Source organism: Esox lucius, chromosome 3, assembly GCF_011004845.1.
Source record: "Esox lucius isolate fEsoLuc1 chromosome 3, fEsoLuc1.pri, whole genome shotgun sequence".
In the NCBI taxonomy this organism is placed as follows: Eukaryota; Metazoa; Chordata; class Actinopteri; order Esociformes; family Esocidae; genus Esox; species Esox lucius.
The window spans coordinates 27484308-27500593 of NC_047571.1; the positions used below are offsets into that span (position 1 = coordinate 27484308).

The 16286-nt window shown below is 43.2% G+C and overlaps 2 protein-coding genes across 7 annotated transcripts in view; both read left to right on the forward strand.

The window, feature by feature from the left end:
• The window catches only part of mast3a (microtubule associated serine/threonine kinase 3a), a 35416-nt gene extending 24786 nt beyond the window's left edge, over nucleotides 1–10630 (forward strand). For 3 of the 4 annotated variants that reach the window (XM_020045535.3, XM_020045536.3, XM_020045533.3), the window contains 10 exons: nucleotides 1491–1613; nucleotides 1886–2007; nucleotides 2202–2365; nucleotides 5105–5226; nucleotides 5342–5533; nucleotides 6018–6244; nucleotides 7661–7783; nucleotides 7920–8056; nucleotides 8303–8490; nucleotides 8710–10630. In XM_020045535.3, coding sequence (XP_019901094.3) covers nucleotides 1491–1613; nucleotides 1886–2007; nucleotides 2202–2365; nucleotides 5105–5226; nucleotides 5342–5533; nucleotides 6018–6244; nucleotides 7661–7783; nucleotides 7920–8056; nucleotides 8303–8490; nucleotides 8710–9512 — 2201 coding nt within the window. In that variant the 3' untranslated portion in view covers nucleotides 9513–10630. The remainder of the gene's footprint in view (nucleotides 1–1490; nucleotides 1614–1885; nucleotides 2008–2201; nucleotides 2366–5104; nucleotides 5227–5341; nucleotides 5534–6017; nucleotides 6245–7660; nucleotides 7784–7919; nucleotides 8057–8302; nucleotides 8491–8709) is intronic. The other variant, XM_020045534.3, reaches the window with a different exon arrangement.
• Nucleotides 10631–14602: 3972 nt separating this feature from the next.
• pik3r2 (phosphoinositide-3-kinase, regulatory subunit 2 (beta)) overlaps nucleotides 14603–16286 on the forward strand; it is a 38172-nt gene continuing 36488 nt past the window's right edge. For all 3 annotated transcript variants that reach the window (XM_034291433.1, XM_034291436.1, XM_013133300.4), the window contains exon 1: nucleotides 14603–14796. The gene's annotated coding sequence lies outside the window, so the exon portion shown is untranslated. The remainder of the gene's footprint in view (nucleotides 14797–16286) is intronic.

Consider the following 16286-nt stretch of genomic DNA (forward strand, 5'->3'; position numbering starts at 1 on the left):
CTGTATGAGTACCATAGATCAGTACAGCTGGGATATAAAAAAGTAGCTGCCTACGACCTCAAGTATCTTTGGTTGTCTATGATGGGTTACCAAGTTTCTATTAACATTTTTATTTTCAACCTTCCAAAAGGAAGTAGCTCAGAGGCAAATCCATAGTTACTAAACCAGCAGTTGCTATGGGCAGTCAGCCTGGAGTTGTTGACAGTGGTTGCTTCATTTTTAATGAATTTAGCACATTCTTTGGCTCATCAAGCGAGCAGATTCATACAATACGCCAACTGGATCGCTGTACACAAGATGAATTATTGTAGTCTTAAATTGCATTTTTTTAAATTAGAATGTCTCACTGCTAAATAATGCCATGCAATCTCTTCCTCCTTGCCTTTCTAACACTGCTAACACTATGACGTTTAAACCAAAACAATAGACAATAGACCCAGCTGCATTTAATTTTGTTTTACCTTTTATTTGTATTTATTTATTCTATATACTTATTGCGCTGATGCATGATTTCCCCCTGAAAAGCAGTCTCGTCCTGACAAGATCATGTAGGCCTGTACCCACAGATGATTAAAAATGGGAAAAACAAACATCTGAGAGAGACACACTTACCGGCCACTTCATTAGGTAAACCTTGCTAGTACCAGGTTGGACCCCTTTCGCCTTCAGAACTGCCTTAATTCTTCATGCATAAATTCAACAAGGTGCTGGAAACATTCCTCAGAGATTCTGGTCCATATTGACATTATTACAGAGATGATCTTCTGCATACTTTGGTTATAATGAGTGGTTATATGAGTTACTGTTGCCTTTCCATCAGCTCAAACCAGTCTGGCCATTCTCCTCTGACCTCTGCCATCAACAAGGCATTTTTGCCCAGAGAACTGCCGCTCCATGGATATTTTCTCTTTTTCGCACCATTTTCTGAAAACCCAAGAGATCTTTGTGTGGTAAAATGCCAGTAGATCAGCGCTTTCTGAAATACTCAAACCAGCCTGTCTGGCACCAACAACCATGAAACATTCAAAGTCACTTAAATCACCGTCATTCCCCCTTCTGATACTTGATCTGAACTTCAGCACATCGCCTTGACCGTGTCTACATGTCTAAATGCATTTAGTTACTGCCTTGTGATTGACTGAATGCATATTTGCGTTAACGTGAAGTGGCCAGTGAGTGCTCAGCAATGCTGTACTAAAAAACTGTTGTTGCAAATCAGTTCCCAGAATAAAGGGAAAATAATGCCTTAATGCTGAGATCCCGTTCATAAATTGCCCTTGCTAAGCTGATGGTGCTGCGATTTCTCAGAAAAGTAAAGACATTTCCTGTTTTGAGTCAAACGTCTGTGGTATGTTCTGTTACTTTTTTCCCCCTCAGCTTTCAGCCAAAATCTAATTATAACAAACTCGTTGTTACGGATATAATAATAATAATTATTATAATTTTTTATGGCTAAGATTAAGTAATGTTTCACATTTGACACACTGCAGGGGGCACACTGGAGGTCAAGATGCACATGTTCTTTGTGGGTCTGGACTGGAACGGGCTGTTAAGACAGAAGGCTGAGTTCATCCCCCAGTTGGAGACTGAGGACGATACCAGCTACTTTGACAGTAGGTGGCGACCTTCACCACTGTCACCAGGACTGTTACCATACGTGTTGTGGTGTAAAAGTGCTTGATGTGGAACTTGGGTCCTGCTGTTGTATCAAGGACAGGAACATCCCAAAAACAAGTCTAGTGTCAATCATTGTGGCTTGACTGTGGTGCTGAGGCTCTGTTCTGGACCTTAATGAAGTGTCTGTGTGTGTGTGTGTGTGTGTGTGTGTGTCTGTCTGTCTGACTACCGTACTTGTGTGTGTGTGTGTGTGTGTGTTGCCCTTCAGCCCGGACTGAGCGATATAGTCACCTGGGATCGGACGATGACGAAGATGATGATGAGACCTGCGACGAAGACACATCCCTGGAGCTCAAACAGTTCTCGTCTGTGGCACATCGCTTTAGCAAGGTGGGAAACCCCCCCCCCCCCCCCTCACCCCTTCAAAAAAAAGAAAGAAACAAATCCATTTGAAATTATTTGATGTATGTATCGACTCGCAACGTCATTGTCATGTTTTGGTATGTCGGAAGGAAAATAAAAAGGTGATGCTGGTCATTTCACCAAGCTTTTTCCTCACATTTCTCTGACCTCTGGTCCCCCAGGTGTACAGCAGCACAGAGCATCTTTCCACATCCACGCCGTCGTCGGAGCGCAGCCACAGCGAGGAGAAGGAGGAGAGATGGGAGGGAAGAGCACTCCTCTCTCCAGGAGAGGGAAACAAACAGGGGGCATGCGGGGACCAGAGGACGGAGACACCCAGAGGAGGGTGAGACACCAAGAGAATAAAACCACACTATGATCCAGTATAGCTGTGTCTAGAATAAAACCACACTATGATCCAGTATAGCTGTGTGTCTAGAATAAAACCACACTATGATCCAGTATAGCTGTGTGTCTAGAATAAAACCACACTATGATCCAGTATAGCTGTGTGGCTAGAATAAAACCACACTATGATCCAGTATAGCTGTGTGTCTAGAATAAAACCACACTATGATCCAGTATAGCTGTGTGTCTAGAATAAAACCACACTATGATCCAGTATAGCTGTGTGTCTAGAATAAAACCACACTATGATCCAGTATAGCTGTGTGTCTAGAATAAAACCACACTATGATCCAGTATAGCTGTGTGTCTAGAATAAAACCACACTATGATCCAGTATAGCTGTGTGTCTAGAATAAAACCACACTATGATCCAGTATAGCTGTGTGTCTAGAATAAAACCACACTATGATCCAGTATAGCTGTGTGTCTAGAATAAAACCACACTATGATCCAGTATAGCTGTGTGTCTAGAATAAAACCACACTATGATCCAGTATAGCTGTGTGTCTAGAATAAAACCACACTATGATCCAGTATAGCTGTGTGTCTAGAATAAAACCACACTATGATCCAGTATAGCTGTGTGTCTAGAATAAAACCACACTATGATCCAGTATAGCTGTGTGTCTAGAATAAAACCACACTATGATCCAGTATAGCTGTGTGTCTAGAATAAAACCACACTATGATCCAGTATAGCTGTGTGTCTAGAATAAAACCACACTATGATCCAGTATAGCTGTGTGTCTAGAATAAAACCACACTATGATCCAGTATAGCTGTGTGTCTAGAATAAAACCACACTATGATCCAGTATAGCTGTGTGTCTAGAATAAAACCACACTATGATCCAGTATAGCTGTGTGTCTAGAATAAAACCACACTATGATCCAGTATAGCTGTGTGTCTAGAATAAAACCACACTATGATCCAGTATAGCTGTGTGTCTAGAATAAAACCACACTATGATCCAGTATAGCTGTGTGTCTAGAATAAAACCACACTATGATCCAGTATAGCTGTGTGTCTAGAATAAAACCACACTATGATCCAGTATAGCTGTGTGTCTAGAATAAAACCACACTATGATCCAGTATAGCTGTGTGTCTAGAATAAAACCACACTATGATCCAGTATAGCTGTGTGTCTAGAATAAAACCACACTATGATCCAGTATAGCTGTGTGTCTAGAATAAAACCACACTATGATCCAGTATAGCTGTGTGTCTAGAATAAAACCACACTATGATCCAGTATAGCTGTGTGTCTAGAATAAAACCACACTATGATCCAGTATAGCTGTGTGTCTAGAATAAAACCACACTATGATCCAGTATAGCTGTGTGTCTAGAATAAAACCACACTATGATCCAGTATAGCTGTGTGTCTAGAATAAAACCACACTATGATCCAGTATAGCTGTGTGTCTAGAATAAAACCACACTATGATCCAGTATAGCTGTGTGTCTAGAATAAAACCACACTATGATCCAGTATAGCTGTGTGTCTAGAATAAAACCACACTATGATCCAGTATAGCTGTGTGTCTAGAATAAAACCACACTATGATCCAGTATAGCTGTGTGTCTAGAATAAAACCACACTATGATCCAGTATAGCTGTGTGTCTAGAATAAAACCACACTATGATCCAGTATAGCTGTGTGTCTAGAATAAAACCACACTATGATCCAGTATAGCTGTGTGTCTAGAATAAAACCACACTATGATCCAGTATAGCTGTGTGTCTAGAATAAAACCACACTATGATCCAGTATAGCTGTGTGTCTAGAATAAAACCACACTATGATCCAGTATAGCTGTGTGTCTAGAATAAAACCACACTATGATCCAGTATAGCTGTGTGTCTAGAATAAAACCACACTATGATCCAGTATAGCTGTGTGTCTAGAATAAAACCACACTATGATCCAGTATAGCTGTGTGTCTAGAATAAAACCACACTATGATCCAGTATAGCTGTGTGTCTAGAATAAAACCACACTATGATCCAGTATAGCTGTGTGTCTAGAATAAAACCACACTATGATCCAGTATAGCTGTGTGTCTAGAATAAAACCACACTATGATCCAGTATAGCTGTGTGTCTAGAATAAAACCACACTATGATCCAGTATAGCTGTGTGTCTAGAATAAAACCACACTATGATCCAGTATAGCTGTGTGTCTAGAATAAAACCACACTATGATCCAGTATAGCTGTGTGTCTAGAATAAAACCGCACTATGATCCAGTATAGCTGTGTGTCTAGAATAAAACCGCACTATGATCCAGTATAGCTGTGTCTAGCTCTAGCTGAAACATTGTAGAGAGCTGAGAGACAAGTCTTGCTGAAACATTATATAGCCCAAATTACATTCAAATCCAAATAACTATACAGATATTTTTAAGTTAAGTGTGAATTAGTAGGTTGAAAGTGTCAGTCCATCCATTATAGCGTAATTATGGTTGGGTTCCATGCAGCTCATTGACTTTGTAGGCAACATGCTCTACCAGAGTTCCATTCCCAGAATGCTGGTGTGAAAATGTTTGCACTCGCTATCGTACGTCCCCCTGGACAACAGCGTCTGCTGAAATATGTCAATTCTAATGCTAACAAGATCACAACGTCTCTCTCTGTAACTGTCCTGTACTTGTTCCCTTTGCTGGTCCTCCAGCCTGCGCCCCAGGGCTTCCTCCAGCTCGTCCCAGTCTGAGAGGAGTGCCAACCTTCTGGTGATGAACAGCACCCAGAGCCTGGAAACCATGCCACGCTTTGCCATCTCAGCGGAGGACGAGGGTGAGTTCAGATACCCGCGGCCTCTTTAAACCGAACACCCATCACGGAAAAGACAAGGCTCCCTGTACATGACCTCCCTCCCGCCCTTCTCCCCCCTCCCCCCCCCTCCCCTCAGATGGCGTCGTCTCCAACCTGCGTCGTATCCGTATCCGTAGTAACAGCACAGGCACGCGGCCCTCTTACAGGCGAGGGGCGTCCCGTCGCATCGGGCACCAGCTGGAAACCCCCGAGAAGCCCAGGCCCCCGGCCGGCTGCAAGGTCCCCAAGTCGGCCTCCGTCTCGGGCCTGTCCCTTGTCATCACCCCAGGTAGATGAAGCCTCTAGCCTGGTGCCACTCCCACAGTGACAGAGGTCCGTCCCAGTGTTTTTGTATTTCACTGGTAGAAACGGGCCATCTGTTTACATTTAGTGGTTGTTGGAGAACCACAAAAATCCAGAATTTGTAGCAACTGATTAGCCAAGATAATTAGCATTAGGAGGAGAATTTGATGAGCAACACTGCTCTACTTTTATAGGTGCATTCTTTGATCCTGTCTAGTAAAATCGCTGAAATGTGTTCCCTGTCTTGGTTAGAGTGGAAAGTTTACCGGGGCCTTTTAAAGAATACTACTGCGGTGCATAATTATGTGTGAAACACCTCCGACCGCTCATAACGATGTAGGGAGACTGAAAACATCCCAGATAGTGTCTAGCAGTGGATTTTTCCTTTACGACTTCATAGACACCACACTTCGATACATTTCATATGAAATTCCTTCATCCTAACACGCGTTCCCTCTCTGCGTCTCTAGACACCACAGAAGGCATGCCCACCAGCCCCAAGTCGTCCTTGTCCCTCTCCTCCAACCCCTCATCCCGCGACTCATCCCCCAGCCGGGGGGACCTGTCCCTGAGCATCAGCAGCCTGCGACCCCCGGTGGTCATCCACAGCTCCGGGAAGAGGTTCGGCTTCGCCCTGCGCGCCATCCGGGTCTACATGGGTGACACGGACATTTACACTGTGCACCACATGGTCTGGGTGAGTGGTCTTACCAGCAATCACAAAGATCATTGAAATGGAATCTCGTCACTAACAAGACTACAGGGCGGCCATCTTGGGCAGGACAATTAGGCTAGTATGTACTGTATACAGTGAGGGGGAAAAGGTATTTGATCCCCTGCTGATTCTGTATGTTTGCCCACTGACCAAGAAATGATCTATAATTTTAATGGTAGGTTTATTTGAACAGTGAGAGACAGAATAACAACAAAAAATCCAGAAAAACATCTACATTTTTTATAATTGATTTTCATTTTAATGAGTGAAATATTTGACCCCACTGCAAAACATGACTTAGTACTTGGTGGCAAAACCCTTGTTGTCAAGAGGTCAGATGTTTCTTGTAGTTGGGCAACAGGTTTGCACACATCTCAGGAGGGATTTTGTCCCACTTCAGCTCCCTTCACAGATTTTCTATGGGATTAAGGTCTGGAGACTGGCTGTGCCACTCCAGGACCTTAATGTGCTTCTTCTTGAGCCATTCCTTTGTTGCCTTGGCTGTGTGTTTTGGGTCATTGTCATGCTGGAATACCCATCCATGACCCATTTTCAATGCCCTGGCTGAGGGAAGGTGGTTCTCACCTCCTGGGACTATGGTCCCAGCTGCCTTGAGATCATTGAAAAGATCCTCCCGTGTAGATCTGGGCTGATTCCTCACCGTTCTCATGATCATTGCAACTCCACGAGGTGAGGTCTTGCATGGAGCCCCAGACCGAGGGAGAGTGACAGTTCTTTGTCACCTTCTCACCAAGCTGGCGATGGTTTTGTAGCCCATTCTAGACTTGTTTAGGTCTACAATCTTGTCTCTGAAATCCTTGGACAGCTCTTTGGTCTTGGCCATGGTGGAGAGTTTGTAATCTGATTAATAGATTGCTTCTGTGGACAGGTGTCTTTTAAACAGGTAACAAGCTGAGATTAGGAGCGCTCCCTTTAAGAGTGTGCTCCTAATCTCAGCTCGTTACCTGTATAAAAGACACCTGGGAACCAGAAATCTTTCTGATTGAGAGGGGATCAAATACTTATTTCACTCATTAAAATGCAAATCAATTTATAACAATGCATTTTTCAGGATTTTTCTGTTATTCAGTCTCTCACTGTTCAAAGAAACCTCCCATTAAAATGATAGACTGCTCATTTCTTTGTCAGTGGGCAAACGTACAAAATCAGAAGGGGATCAAATACTTTTTCCCCTCACTGTATCTGGTCATTTATATCTATGGCTTCTGGTGATCCATTTCAGTCTGGTAAGTTACAGAAATTCTGTCCATTTGTGGTGCATCTATGCGCCTGCTAGTTTGCAAACCAAATCTCAAGCTAAGAATATCGTTACTTTGGGTGCCAGTCAAAGCCGTCAAGGCTACGTTCTAACTGGACCTTCTCCGTGTGTTCCTGTAGTGCGTGGAAGAGGGCACCCCAGCCCACGAGGCGGGTTTGAGAGCCGGGGACCTCATCACCCATGTGAACGGGGAGTCTGTCCAGGGCCTGGTGCACACTGAGGTGGTGGAGCTGCTGCTCAAGGTGAGACTCAAGAAGACTCTGTTGCCGGGCTCTCCCTTGCCTCGGTCTCTCTTGGGTGTCATTTGCTTTATGTAGCCCAAGTGTTCTACGTAGAAACACCTAGTGGCCAGTAAACCTATAGCCGTTATATTCACAGAGCGGCAACAAGGTTATGCTGCAGACCACGGCCCTGGAGAACACCTCCATCAAGGTTGGCCCAGCCAGGAAGACCAGCTACAAGAGCAAGATGGCCCGACGTAGCAAGAAGAGCAAGAGGAAGGACAGCCAGGACGGGTAAGGGAGTGTTGGTAGGCTTGCGTTCGTAGGTGGATAAGGGTCTCCAGCAAGCACATGTTATGTCGCAGCAGATGTAAAGTCCCAGTCTGTAGGCTGTGCGGAAACAATTATTTGCCACAGAAAGCTAACAGTGAATTTGCTTCAATCCCAATGGTGAGGATTGCATGAGGATGATCTTTGGGTGTAGGATTGGACCGAATGCTACACCCATATCGTCATTTGATTCCCATTTCTGTCCTGTAGTAGACGGCGTAGCATCTGGAAGAAGCTGTCCAAGCACACGCCTTCTCCCATGCAGAGCAGTCGCAGTTTCTCGTCCGGCTTCCAGCATTCGGTCTCCTCCAGTGACAGCCTGTCTGGCTCTCCCACCCAGAGCCTGTCGCCTGGGCCGTCCACACCCTGTCGCTCCCCTGCCCCCGATCAGTCTGGAGGTACGTTGGTAGCTAGCCTCTTTATTGGATCGAAACTGCTCCGCTATTTGGTGCTGTGCAAAATTGAATGTATTCAGGCCGGCAAATTGAACACACAGGCATAATGTCGTAGGGGTTCAGGGCCTGAGTTTTCTGTTCTGCTATCAAACAGTTAACAGCTGGACTGTGAGCACATTGTCTTTTGTGGACGATGCTGAGCGTTGTCTCCTGTTTCCTCAGACTCCAACTCCCCCCTGAGTTCCTCACCCTGCTCTAGCTCTCCCAACTCCCCCGTTCCCCAGGCCCGACCCAGCTCCCTCCACGTCCTGGGCCGCTACACCAAGGCGGGCCGCTGCAAGTCTACCAGCAGCATTCCCCCCTCCCCGCTGGCCTGCATCCCCCCGCCCCAGCCCCTCTCCCCCCAGTGCCCACCGTCCTCACTCCCCAGTCTGTCCAGGAGCCTCCAAGGTTTCCACGGCAAGACCTTGTCCCCTCCCACCGTGGCGCGGCACTCCGTGCGCCCCCGCAGCGCCGAGCCGCCCCGCTCGCCGCTCCTCAAGAGGGTGCAGTCGGCCGAGAAGCTCTCGGGGGCGTACCACGGCGACAAGAAGGCTTTCGCCACCCGCCGACACACCATGGAGGTACCCCTGTCAGAAGGGAAGGGGCTAGAGGACGTGGAGGCGGGGGAGACTGCCACGGGGTTTGTCTGTGTGGGCGAGCAGCATGGCCGCCAGGGTCTGTTCTTAGGAGGTCAGAGGAGCCACGGCGGCGAGCACCGCTCCAAGGAGGTGGTGGTGATGAGAAAACTGGCCCTGTCTGAGAGGAGGGACTCCTTCAAGAAGCAGGAGGCGGTGCAGGAGGTGAGCTTTGACGACCCAGAGGAGAAGGAGGCCCCAAGCTCTGTGCTCCCTGTCAGGCAGTCACGGTTCAAGGCGTCATGGATCAACTCGGCCCAGCCCGACTGGGGCCTGGAAGTGGCGGGGCAAGGAGCACAGGATACAGCGGGGCACATATCCAAGCCAAAGGAGAAGAAGGGCTATTAGCAGAGCATTGCTCCAGGAAGGTGAAAGGTCAAGTTATAGTCTCACTCTAGAGGAGAGTAAGGCTACACATTCTCCGGCCTCCGGCCTCATCAATAACCCAATGATTTGGCTTTTGGGGGAAAGGGAAATATCATGTGACACGCGTTGCGGTTTTGGACATTAACAAGGCAACACTCCATCTTAACTCCTTTTGTGTTTACTGAATTGGTTGAACAGTCCAGAAGTCAACATCCCGTGACATTTCCCTTCACGTCCAAGACCAGTATGTCGGGATCTTGTTGCAGGTGTTTCTTAATGCCTGCAACGCCGAGTTATAAATTCGGACTGTCTACAGTATGTGAGGGCCCTGCATGTTCATCCGCGAGAATATACTCAAGTTGAGCCAATTTAGTCAGCGAAAGAGAGGGAATCTAAAATAATAATTGGCACATTCCGCTTACAGTTTGCACACTACCACACTGTAAAGGGAACAGTTGAGTGCCAAAATTGATTTACATCCCTCATCCCTCCCTTTTGGATTTAGTTTCACTGTAGCACTGAAACATTATTTTTTAAACTTTGTAAATACCTTCTTTTTTTTGTTATGAATAACCTATTTATGATGCTTTCTTTTTTGTTAATTGTTTTTGTTTATGGGGCTGAACATGACAATATGCATTATTTGCCCTTCATGTAATGCACACAATTGAATTGCCATTCTCTAGTATAATTGATCGAGACGTGGAGAAAGTAAATTTTAGAACAAATGTTTGGATGGTTGTAAATGGAGACAGCGGATGAAGCAATTTTGTTTAATTATCTCTGTTAAATTGATCAACATTTGACTTGCCATTATTCATTATTTAAAAATAGGCTGTTGATTTTTGTGTTTAACATTGGCCTCAATAACTTGAATGTTTATTGACTCAAAGTGTTTCCAAACCATTATTCCAGTCTCATAATTAACACACTAAAACAAAATGTGGGTGGTATTGATTGGTAGTAACCGTTATATCCAACAGCACCTAAGAAAGGGTGTCACGCGGTACAAGAAGTATATGGCATCTCAATTCTATAGGCTTTGTGCCAGGACATGGATTTCTCTAAAAAAAAAAAAAAAAAAAAAAAAAAAAAAAATTGATATATACACACACACATACAGTGGGGAGAACAAGTATTTGATACACTGCCGATTTAGCAGGTTTTCTTACTTACAAAGCATATAGAGGTCTGTCTTTTTATCATAGGTACACTTCAACTGTGAGAGATGGAATCTAAAACAAAAATCCAGAAAATCACCGTGTATGATTTTTTTAATAATTAATTTGTATTTTATTGCATGACATAAGTATTTGATAACCTACCAACCAGTAAGAATTCTGATGATGAGTCTGATGAGACAAAAATAGAGCTTTTGGTCTAAACTCCACTAGCTGTGTTTGGAGGAAGAAGGATGTGTACAACCCCAAGAACACCATCCCAACTGTGAATCATGGAGGCGGAATCATCTTTCTTTGGGAATGCTTTTCTCCAAAGGGGACAGGACGACTGCACCGTATTGAGGGGAGGTTGGTTGGGGCCATGTATCGCGAGATCACCTTCCCTCAGTAAGAGCATTGAAGATGGGTCGTGGCTGGGTCTTCCAGCATGACAACGACCCAAAACACACAGCCAGGGCAACTACGGAGTGGCTCCGTAAGATGCATCTCAAGGTCCTGGAGTGGCCTAGCCAGTCTCTAGACCTGATCCCAATAGAAAATCTTTGGAGGGAGCTGAAAGTCCATATTGCCCAGCGACAGCCCCGAAACCTGAAGGATCTGGAGAAGGTGTGTATGGAGAAGTGGGCCAAAATCCCTGCTGTAGTGTGTGCAAACCTGGTCAAGAACTACAGGAAACGTATGATCTCTGTAATTGCAAACAAAGGTTTCTGTACAAAATATTGAGTTCTGCTTTTCTGATGTATCAAATACTTATGTCATGCAATAAAATGCAAATTAATTACTTAAATATCATACAATGTGATTTTCTGGATTTCTGTTTTAGATTCTGTCACTCACAGTTGAAGAGTACCTATGATAAAAATTACAGACTTGTATATGCTTTTTGTAAGTGGGAAAACCTGCAAAATCGGCAGTGTATCAAATACTTGTTCTCCCCACTGTATATAGATAGTACATACAAGTAACAGCACATCTGGAATGGTCCCTGCTTCAGTGCCCTGTCAATCATCTGGTGATGTCATCAAATGGAATCACTCCACTGGCTCTTTCACTGGTTTAAATCACATACTGATTGGCAGGACACAAAATAAATCAAGTTTTATTCTGACACTTCAACCTGATGATTGGGGATCATTAGTGACCCTGCAATACTCTGCCTACCAGCTTGGTGAATAATAGCACGCTACCCTGCAATCTAATTGAGCAGAGGCGTATTTTCACTGGTTAGTGGTTTTTACCCAAAGGGATCCTTTTGGATTTGGGAGATTTTATCTACTTCCCCAGAGTTGGATGTATGTGTGGATACCATTTATATGTATCTGCCTCCAGTATCAAGTTAAAGGAAGCTTCAAATGCCACTACTGTCTAGGGTAAGTACAGTGAATGCTAGTTAACAGATAACATAGACTTCCAGTCATTGGGTTAATGCTGGTTAGCAATTGCACTGGTGCTACAGTTAATCAGTCTCTGGGGAAATACTTAAGGGGCCTTCTTCCCAAATTCACATACGATCACTAAAGGAACCTTTCAACAATGTTCTCATTTTAGGTTTTCCAGAATCCTTGTTTTGCTTTTGCATTTAAATAATTGTACAGTTGTATGTAGGAATTGTATGCATTTGCGTTTTTTAAACCATGTAATTAATGTTTACGTTTGAGTCAGTTGTGTACTGTATGTAAACTTTTTCCATCTTCGCTGTTAAATTATTCTGAACAACGAATGACAGGGACTGGAAGGATTTCAACAGAATCCCTAAAAGACCAAGACATTTCATTTTGTTTTGTATATTTTCATGTTGAAGCAGTCTTGTTGCATTGCTGATTCACCCTTGTGGTTTATAAACACCATAGCTAAATCTGACAGCAGTTGACAGTGCTTGGTAGTATAACAATACATTTGATAAGATTGATTGGGTGAGAGAGATGAATGTTTGGTTTGGCTGTCAACTTAGTATGCTATCATTGCAACATTGTTTTATTCCACTATTAAAGAAATAACCAAAATTACTGGTTAATCTGCATTCCTGATCCTGGTTGGCTGATAGTTGTGATATATGAGATCATACACCAGGGGTGTAGACTTCACATGACTGCTCTAATTGTGTGCGTAACCAGGTCATTATATCAATAAGGCATCTCTGAGGTTTGTGGTATATTGCCAATATACCACATTGAAGTGCTTTATTCAGGCACCCTGCGATGTATTGTACCTGAGAACAGTTCTTAGCTGTGGTATATTGGTGATAAACCACACCCTCTCATACCTTATTGCTTAAATATATCAGGTGATGTATGGGACATGTTTTACTTGGGATAAGGGAGTACTGACGTAGTTAAAATACTAACTTAAATTTAGCATCAGCTAATACTTAAACTGGAAGAAAATCAAAATGTGAGAAAAATAAAATGTATCTACTTGTTTTGTTGCTTGTGTACTTGAAACAAATTGTATTCATGATTTCTGCGAGTGTAATAGATCATTCAATTCCCAATAGATTTTCCAGACCTTGATGTTGTCAAAATATGGTACCTTTGTTGGAAATACTGCATCTTCCTCCTGTGTCACACAGTTTCCCCTCGACTGAATAACTACGTGTTATAATAGTTAAGGTTGTTTTCATTGTCTGGCTTGCTAGAGCGTTTGTCAGATTTTTACATTATGTTTAATGAAACTACGATTGCCATTTAATGTAACAGAAAAATACAATTGTTCTTAAGGTACCCACGTACATAACTGAAATATATTAATTTAAAAGTCTTGAATTCAGCTTCAATAATCCAGGGGATGAAGCATGTGGTGCCCGCAGTATATAACCAATTTCAACTACCTTCACGTTTCTCCTGATGTATGTTAAATGGGACATCTGTAATAATCAGCCTTAATCCATATACATGCTGGGGCTGTTCGCCTCGGCCCTGGAGGTCCAAAACACTTTCGGTGTTTTTACCTGGTGATTAAAGATGGAGTTGGTGACTTTTGCAAAAAAAAACAAGTAATTTCTTTGTTGAAACCCCCCATTTTGGTCTGGATGTGTAATATGTTGTTTATGTGTGCGTAACCTAAGTAGGATCACCATCATACCTTATCGTAGCTATGAAATTCCAATTTTTCGGGGAGCCATTTTGGCACAAACTGTGTCCTAAAATCCAAGAATGCATCTTTAATGGGACTTCTCTGGTGTACCAGATCTGAAGTGGACCCTGTTTAGAAGGGGAGGATAGAAACCAGAAATGTTTGGACCCTCCAGGACTGGAGATTCAGAGCCCTGTGACGTAGTTCATGCTTGTTTTACCTTGGTGGCCCTCAAACTGCTTTGTCATTCTATTTTTCAAACTGGTCTCTGGTAAAAATAAAAATTGGTGTGAAGTGAAATTATTTTTTTGTCAAACGGTGTTTAAAATAAATGAGCAGCAGAAGACTAATATGAAGTGGTGCCTTTTTTAAGGGGAAATCGTATGTTCTGTTGTCAGATGCACATTCACCACACTTCTGTAGTAGGACTCAATAATAAATAATATAGATTCTTCCAGTCTTCATATTACATTTGAGGGCTAGATGGGCAATGGAACATTTCAATTCGAGTAATTTAACAGTAATGACTGCACACTTTATTCATGTGTGTGCCCCATGGTGAGTTGAACCCACAACCCTGTGCTACCTGAGTGGGATAACAGCCTATAGACTACAATTTTTCAGCGTAATGAACAAAGTCATTGTAAAATCATATATTTCATAAAATGAGGTTCAAAATATTTTTGAGGACTGAAATTTAGAAGTGAAATATCAGCATGGACGTCCTCCTGCGGTTCGTACTTTTCCGACTGAGTTCGTTTTTTTCCGCGCTCTTCATATTAGTTCCCACGCACTCTCCTTTTCTGTGCTGTGCTGGAAAATGGCTGTGTAGGGAGCTGAGAGTTATGTGCGACAAAAGAAAGAAAGGGAGAAAGAAAGCGGGCGAGAAGTAAACAAGGAAGGTGGACGACTCTAAAGCATTGAGTGGGGAAAACTGTAAAAGATTAGGAAACGTACGGTCTGTAGGTGTTTAAGTGCTTCCACAGCGAGATATTTGGAAGAAGTATTTGCGGGTGAGTTTTTCCAAGTTCTTGCACATATCCAGTCCTAGCCACTGAACTGGAAAATGGTGGAAGAGCTTCAAGTGCCCTAGTACGCACAAAAGCTGCACGAACTTCTGCACGAACGTGTTGGAAGCTTTGCAAGAAGTCGTTTTCTATAGTTTTACATCACGCCAAATGTTAATACTACTTAGCCTACGTTAGTAATTTAATAATGACTGTCATTTACAGCAGGCCAGTAACATGCGCCTCAATAGTGACATATCACAATCGTCGATCTACTTAGCTACTGTAACCTTGTTTGCAGTCCCTATATGGCGCGTGATTGTTGCATTATTTTGTTAACGATAACGCGTCGAAGCAAGTGTGCTCAAAAAGTACAGATGGCAACTGTTGGGAATTTCTCGAACACGTCACCCCTGGCGCTGAATGTGCGAGCTTTACTTGCAACAGGTTGGGAAATGTGCTACACGAAATGTATTTAACTGACAGCATCGTCTGTCTTGGACCAGCCGAAAATACTTAATCCACCAGTTCGCGTTGTTGTTTATAAGTTATTTTTGCACTTTTTTGTGGTTTAGTACTATTACATGGTTGTATGTACCATATTTATTGTGGGTTGATTACATAAGTTGTAATGTCTTAAGTGTCTTAAGTGAAGAATGTTACACTTCACTGTGAGTCCCATGTTAGCCTACACATTATTTCTGTAATTACTGTGTAATTGAAGTTTGATATCAACGAATTGCTGAACCGTAGCCTACACTGAAGGCCGACACACGGTAAGGGTGTGGTGGCCGAGCTGGTCGATTTGAAGGAAAGAAGTCCGTATGTAATTTGCTGAATTGATGAGACATTTTTTTTATAATTATCTGCATCACCTTCATTTTTATTTCGTTACCAATATTCTACTACTAGTTTGAGGGTTTTAGCCATCAACTGGCCTATGAACAATCGCTATAGTGGGTGAATGTATTTCATTTTACACGTTATATGGTTCTTATAATCAACTACATGGGCAAAATTCCGGCGCTACGTGATTGGTATGGTCAGTTTCAATGATTAATCTGTGTCCTGGCTGTACTTAGTAGGGTTACCAATGTGCGGTGTAGCAATGAGTAACTAATACACTGTACTCAATGAAGGAAAGTACTGGCCTGCTTACAGTAATTAATTGCATTTCCATTCAGCGAATAATGTTCTTTATTTCAAAGTCAATAGATAGGCTATGTGGCCTAATTAGGGCCAAGCTCTTTACCTAACATATTTACACAAAGCAAAATCTCCGGGCAATTTTGAGTCTTCACCCAAAAACGGTTTAAGTCAGGCCTGAGTGAGACTAAGCTGATTCCTGATTTGCGCCTGTACGGGCAACTCTCCCAGCAAGCAACCAAGCACCAACTATCATGTTGGCTTAGATATTTGCCGAGGATGAGTTAGTGTTTTATTTAGCCATAGAGGTCTGTTTGTTCTGGAATTCTTTGATTCAACATAGTTTGTTC